Raw genomic sequence first — 7763 nt, 5'->3', positions numbered from 1 at the left:
ATTCCTGTCCCAGAGACTCCCCATGCTCTGGAACAAGATTCCAATCTACATTAGGCAGAGCTCCTCACTAACCCTCTTCAAGAGAAACCTTGATGAGTGGATGGGAAACAGAAAGTTTACCTCAGAGATCACTTCAATGGCTCTACTGGACAGAGGCACAGGAAACTAATCTAAGGGTGCGGCGAAAGCCAACACACTCCGGCTAGGCTTATAAATGCCTTCGGGCAGATAGTCTAGTACCTACCTATATATATATATATATATATATATATATATATATGTATATATATATATATATATATATATATATATTTGTGTGTGTGTATATTACTCCTAATAGAAATAACTGGGTTCATAGGCAGATACTAGGCTATTGGCCCTAGGGCCTGTTTAAGCCTGGCCAAAAGGTACCCTGGCTTTCGCCACCCAAGAAAATTATTCTTCTGTGCTCCTGTCGAGCAGAGCCACAGATGTGATCCCCGGGGTGAATTTCCTATCTCCCATCCAGTCATCAAGATTTTTCTTGAAGAGTGCTAATGAGGAGCTTTGTTTGATATAGATAGGTAGTTTGTTCCAGAGTATGGGAAGTCTCTGGGACAGGAATCTATCCCTCCAGCATGTTCTGTTTATTGTGGTGACAAGGTTTAGGTCCCTAGAGCGTGTAACTTGGAGAGATTGGGATTTCTTTAAGTGGAGCATGTCCAACAGCTCTGGGCTTGACATAGCTTTGTATGTTAGGCAGAGATCGCCTCTGAGTAGGCGATATGCGACAGAGTAAAGCTGAAGTGTTTTTAGACGGTCTGCATAGGGCATCTGTTTGAGGCTGGTAATCCTCTTTGTGAGGTATTTCTGTGGCCTTTCCAATTGTTGTAGATGTCTTGTGAGGTACATACCAAAAGGGGCATTGTACCCTATAATGGGTCTAATGAGTGACAAGTAGAGGGGAACAATGATCTCTTTTTTCCTGGATGAGAAACCTTTTGTGATGAGGTGTGCCATGGAGAAGGATTTCCTGACTACTGTGGCGATGTGATTATCAAAGGAGAGACTACTGTCCACCTGTGTCCCAAGGTCTCTTATCACACTTTCAGTGTTAAGTAGACTACCGCCTATGTGGGATCATACCATAGATAATTTGAGGAGACCTCTGCATGTGATAAAGTATTTAGGAGCTGACTCTGTCCATTAGCAATACAGTGGGCAGTCCTGAAATAAATTTATTATTTCCCATCCATACTTCTAAGTTAAGCTTGAAAATGGATGTCAAAGGAAAAAACTTCAAAGACCAATACACGTAAGGTTCAGTTAAGGCACTTTAATTTACTTGCAGCAAGGAGACAAAAACATGCCAATACAAGGATTTGTCTAACTACTAACAGGAAGTATGTTCATTCTTATACTGTTTTACAAGACATGGCCTTCTAAGCTGACGTAATCAAACACAACTGTAAGCATTGTACTACAGCACGTGTTACTTCAGATTTTCTGCTGACATGACTAGATTTGTGAGAAACTTTTCAGAAAAACAACCTGGCCTTGGTGACTATTAATCCGTTTACAAGCGTCTATTGTACACTCTTACTTTTCAAGGTACTTTTCTAATACAGATACAAGCAAATGCTGATTGCAGTTCATATTTTCAAGCATGCTTTGTCCTAATTATCTGTTACTTCTACAGCTGTGTATCTTCTCATGGCACAGCGGAACTTCTTGTCTGAGTTTCGTATAAGCAGTATTGTTCTATTCATTATTTTCCTAACGCAAGCAGAAATCATCTGCTTTTCAGTAAATTTCCAAGGCACAAGCAAGATTTAGCTGACAATGCAAGGTCAGAAAGCAACTGCAGTTTGTACAGATTTATGCAGTATGAAATAGAATAAATGTGTTAACTCTTTTAGGCTCTGAATGCACTAAGCATATTACTAATACACACATTAATACATATTTTTCTAACAATGGACAAGGATGAACTTTATTTTGGTGTGTTCCTCAGAAAATTTGAGGTTTTATGGCAAATCATTGAGGACTGAAGTCAACAAATAATGAGAAGACGTTTAAGTTTCACACTTCATACCATTCATACAAAATACATGGAAAAGCCTTTTTCTTCTAGCAACTTTCGAAGATTATAAGAGTGTTAATCAAAATCCATCCCTGATTAACCAGCTAGGCGGGCTGGTCCGAAGACCCTTTTCAACCACATCCCCAAAGTACATACAGAAAAGTAAAAAAAACATGAATAGCCAAAAAGCATACCATACATAAGAAACAAATGCAAAATCAATTTTTAAATTACATTTGACTATATATTTGCGTTGCAGATGCGTACGCTTGTTAGAGATTCTTAGCAGAGTTGTTTACAATATGTTCAGTATATAAACTAGAGTCTGTTTTGAATTTCAGCATTTCACGTGTACCTCTCAACTGCCTCAGATTTATGGAGGTCCCTGATTTTGATCCATATTTTAGTTATGTCCCTAATCCCTCCTAAAACGGGTGACTTTTTGGAGACAGTGTGATAAATTACACTTAATAAATTTTGACAATAATTATACACTTAGTTTGCTTCAGAAAATGTACATTAATTCACATTCTCTTATTCTGTAAATGTCTCAAGTTAATGTTAATAACAGTAATATTTTGAAAGTGACCCTGATTATTTTTGAGATGTGCGTGCCCCTGATTGCTTAAGAACTATGATTTCAGGTAACATCAAGCCTTACTTAACACACGGACTCTGAAACGGCTTTTCTTTGTACAATATTAGCAAATTTTCTCTAGGATCATAAGCCTGAATTCTCTAGGATCATAAGCCTAAATTCTATTAGTATTCGCGGAACCACGTTTAAATGACAACTGTCATGTTAACCTTCTAGCAGGCATAGGCTACTTGGCTTCACATGGAGTTGTCTCGCCCATGTTGCTTGAAGCAGTGAGCTTGTGCGAGACGTCAAAAAAGGGGGCGGAAATCCAGCATATTTCACATTGGTCACCGTGGTGTTGGTAACTTCCTATTCGGCCAATTATATCACGTCTCCCTTAGTTTAGGTCGCGACTGTACATCTTATACTGATTCTGAACCATTCTTCTGAGGTTTGATCGAGGAAAGTGTTGATATACAGCACTGAGGAGACAAAAATGACTCGTAAGTATAACTGGGGGGGGTGTTTAAGGTGCAAAGCCTTTTAATTGTTTTTGTTTTAGCGGCATAGATTAGATCCGTGCTTCTCGAGTTTAATGGCGAGCGAGAACTACTTGGCTTTCTCAAAGGGAGCGGCTGCTGAGGCTTTTGCTTGGTTCCTACAGTTGTTGTGGCGTTATTAATACAATTGCGTTATTAATACAATTGTAATATTGATGTTGCTTAATATATTTATGGGCCTTGATTAAGATCTAACCCCAATTTTTTGGTTAGTCTAGGCAGGTTTGTACAAACAGGCGAAGTCGACACTGGTGCGTCGCGTCATGTGACGGAAAGAATTCTCTACGCCGCACACAAGCATTGTGTATGTATAAGGTTTGCCACGTTGTGAGCAAGATCACCACTCTTTCTAAGAAGATACTCTTTAGATTTTGTGTTGTCGATTGCTATTACTTGGCTTTGGCGAGATTAAGTGCCGTGCGTTATTGACTGTTCATATATATTTTGTTTGTGTCTTATTACTATGTTTGTTGGTGTTAAGGGTAGGAAGGAGTAACATGTTGTTGTTTAAACTAAATAGTTTGGTTAGCCAGGACGTGTGATATAAAATGTTATTAAATTGTGTGTTGCATGTTGTTTAAATGCAGTTTACAATCTCGAGTCTTTTCCATAAACTAAAACGGTAATGGGTAGTTGTAGTAAGCATTGTAGTTTGGGGAAATTTTCGAGCATATAATCAAAATCAAAGAACGAGGATATTGTAAAGTTACATCATTCATACATAGGCAATAGAAGTAGCATTTAAAAGCAAGATGAATTACGTAGTTATGTCATTGCACATATTTACAGTAACAGCAATTATGTACAGAAAAAGCTGAGTGATTTACAGAAGTTAGGTTCATGCTAGTATACAGCCGAGTTGGATAGAGTCTTTGAAGGTTGATTAATTATACAGACAGGTGAGGAGGGGGTATTACTATAAAGTAAGTTTGCAGTTCACTGGTAAACTTGACAAATAAAAGCATGGTTTCTTTTTGGCTTTAATAAATTGCAACTTCACCCTATGTATTAGAAGTTACAGTAGAGTAGGATAGTACATTTTTGGGCAAGATAAAAGGGTGTGTTTTGATGTTGAAAATTCTTTTTTTTTTTTTTTTTTTTTAACTGTCTCCTATGTTGTATTCCTTTATACAAATTTTCTTCCTCCTGTGTACCTTGCTTACCCAGTAGCTTTACGTAATGTTTTTTTCTGTATTTTATGCCTCACTTCGTTACTGTTTGTTCCTCAGCTGACTTAAAGTTGGCCTTGTACTAGCTTAGTTAGTTGCCTGTCATACTTCTACATTTCATATTGCTTAGAGCACACCTTGAAATAAGCTGCTTTCAGAGTTTGCCCCCTGTCTGACTGCACAAAAGGTGTGCACACATTGTAAGCACTTAGTGGTACATGATTGGTAAAAGCATAACTTAACTGTCCTGAAATGAATGTCTGTGTATTTTTGTAGCTAGCTGTCGGTACATGGCAGAGTAGCCATATGGTTCACTCACTCTGTTCCAAAAGTTTGTGTGGTAGCTTCCCACTACATACAATGTTTTATGGACATGGACAACTCCACTTGTGGAGTTTTTCTGAATTGATTGGCTTTCTTAACTTCCTGTAGCTTCCTACCACCACTGATTGCTGAGCTAGCCATGGTTACTCTTTCCAGATTGGAAGGTGCTCTACAGAAAGTGTAATGTAGAGCTTGACTACCTAACATATTGTAACTGTCCCTATCCATCACTGTACTCCTGGCATACATTTCCCTGTATGCCCAAGTTATAAATCGTCCAGAAACACCAATTTTGGAACAGGCAGTAGATTGAATTAATCATATACCCAGTTCTCTCACTCTAATGCTATTTGATGTAAATTTTATTGTGTATATGTCTCTCTTGTAATACACTTTTTTTTAGAAATAACTTAATGTTTTGAAATTCGCTTATTAATATGCATGTATTGTGTTGGAGCTTTCTCCATGGACCTACTGTAAAAATGGGCTTTCCAGGCCAGCAAAGACAAAATGACTGAGACAGGGGAATGATGAAAGGGTACACATTAATTTTGCAGGCTGGACAGGATTCATTTGTTTTTCTGGGGGGGGGGGGGCATTTTGTCCAGTAGGAGTAACCTGCCCTTTGAATCCTTGTGTTGGCTAGCATATCATACCAACCCTGTGAAAATGGTGAACCTCTGTGCTTAACCAGCAGGGCTAGGTATTTATTGATTAACTGAGTAATCCTACTTGGACACAAGTTTTAATTGTCAAAAGTGGCCTAGAAACACTCGTGACTTGGTTTGAACTCTGTTCTTGCTCAAATCATCTTCTGAATCTTGTGGACCATTGTAAGAGATAAGAATATCATGTGCTTTTTGTCTTGATAGCTTAGATTTTTTTTAATGCAATAGAAATACTTGATTATTTCAAGGGATTTGGATTAATAATCCATGTACATGAGATCATTTCTCTAAAGTGGAAGCATGTTTCTGGCTTCACAGAAGCCGCTGTCTGCATAATTTCTTTTCTGCCAGATGAGTCCCTGTAGAGGAACCAGTTAACAGATACTGACTTAAGAAAATCCAAGGGGGTAAGTTTAATTTAGATAGCATTTTTCGGTCTCTACACTCAAATTAAGGAGCTATAACCAACTTAGTTTTATGGGGGCTGATGAGGGGAATGGTTTAGTTACGAGTAAAATTGATTACATTTTAGCCATGCAAATGTTGTTAGATGATGATTGCTACAACATACTTAACGTGGATTTTGTGAAAAGGAAGTACATGTTTGTGGATCTTACCTTGCTTGGTGTATTGCATCAAAATTGTTTGACAATTGAAATGTACAATTACTGCATTGTAGAACAACCAGAGCCTTTTTTTTCTTTTTGGGTCCACAAAGACACTGTTTAGGCCCATAGTGTCTTCCCCCCACAATACAACATAGTGTCTTCCCCCCACAATACAACAGTCAATGTCTCTTCATTACTGGATAGCATACTTAACCCTGTAGTGCAATCTAGTAAATTATGTTCTGAAAGATTCTGGGCTCTTTTTAGATCAGATTAGTGTGTTTGAGGGAGATGAGGTCATGCTGAGTGATTTCACTAATAGGCAATTCATGAGTAATATTTTCAGAAATAAGTCCCCTTACATGCACTTCACAAATGAAGTTCAGCATCTTCAGGGGCCAAGTCCTCTGAGTCTCATTGTTAGTAGTGATGAAGTTCATCTTGGAGGTTAACACTCTGATATGGTCAGCCAAAGAGATTTCCCCCTATCCTTAGGTCAGGGTTTATTCCTAAAGTCGCAAGAAAAGTAGACCCCCAACAACATCAGTAAACACCTAGCATTTCCCCACCCCATGAGTTTGGAAAGAAAAATTGAAAAGTATTATTGAGAATAACTGCAAGGTTATTCTAGGAAATAGATTAAGTGATGTAGTAGGCTCAAGGCCAAACTTTATTTATAGAAGGGCTTCCAATCTGAAATTTGTTAGAGCATAATAAAAAAAGGAGTTGTATTTTATCCAGAAAATACATCTGATATTGTATATCTTTGTTTTATTAATTACTGTTAGGACCTCGGTTCCATCCTCTGGACCGATACGTCTGTTTTCAAGCTTACATCAGCCAAAAACTCTGCTAAGACCTACCCGTAATGCCCCTCTCCAAGTTACTCCAGATCTCTTTGCCATGTTCCCAGTCAGATGTGCTGACCATCCCTCTCGAAGCCAAGTAGAAAAAGATACTTTCTCTTCAAAATTGTTTTATTTTTTTAGTCAATTTAGCCTTTTTTCACTGTCGTCTATAACCAAAATCTATTCCCTATCCTTTACCTTGGTAACTTAATTTCTAACATTATTGGTACTGTTCCTTCCTCCTGCCTTTGACAGGCCCTTCCTTACCACTTGTATTTTTTTAAATACCATCGTTGGTATTCTCTCATTTTCTCCATTATTTATATTTTTTTCTGTAGGATATCCTTGTTTCCTTACTATGTCAAAGCTAAGTTGGGGTTTAAACAGTGTGACAAGTGTGGGCGTAAGATGTCTAACTCTGGTACACGTGCTCGTCTACTGTTTGGGTGTGGATCCTATTAAAGCTGACTAACATTTGTTCTTGTAGTAATTTTATACTAGTAGATTGTAAAAAGGTTTAGTCAAGACACCTTTTTCGGAGGCTCTGTCTGGGTCAAAGGTCTCACCCCACCAAAGACCAAAAACATAAAGAAAAATGGAGTCACTCTGTTCCTGCGTCTGCATCTGTTACAGAACAGAGTCTGCTCTGTGCTTCGCAGGCGCCCGCAACACAGGCCTCTTCAGCACCAGGCACTGTCTTTTCCCTTGGTGCCATCCATGATATTCACCCCATATTTCTGTTCCAACCTCGGCACCACTGAGCAGTGCCGTCCTTGGATCAGACATTGGCTCCAATGACTGACTGTACCTGCTTCGACACCATCCCGGCCACTGTGCCGATTGTTTCTTCTGCTCCATCGGCTCCAAAACTCTAGTATCTGCCAAGGACAAGATGTTCTCCAACTTTGGGCAGAGGTTTAGCCCCTTGCTAGAAAGACTGGATT

At 38.7% G+C, this 7763-nt stretch overlaps 1 protein-coding gene across 2 annotated transcripts in view; it reads left to right on the top strand.

Moving 5' to 3' along the window:
* The first annotated feature begins 2991 nt into the window (after positions 1-2991).
* The window catches only part of SERF2 (small EDRK-rich factor 2), a 37281-nt gene continuing 32509 nt past the window's right edge, over positions 2992-7763 (top strand). Inside the window, exon 1 of one of the 2 annotated variants that reach the window (XM_044077708.1) lies at positions 2992-3145. In XM_044077708.1, coding sequence (XP_043933643.1) covers positions 3139-3145 — 7 coding nt within the window. In that variant the 5' untranslated portion in view covers positions 2992-3138. The remainder of the gene's footprint in view (positions 3146-7763) is intronic. The other variant, XM_044077707.1, reaches the window with a different exon arrangement.

Source organism: Protopterus annectens, chromosome 7.part0, assembly GCF_019279795.1.
Source record: "Protopterus annectens isolate FY-2018-M chromosome 7.part0, PAN1.0, whole genome shotgun sequence".
Lineage (NCBI taxonomy): Eukaryota > Metazoa > Chordata > Ceratodontiformes > Protopteridae > Protopterus > Protopterus annectens.
The sequence above is the reverse complement of the archived record's forward strand: the minus strand, read 5'-3'. Positions and strand labels throughout refer to the sequence as shown.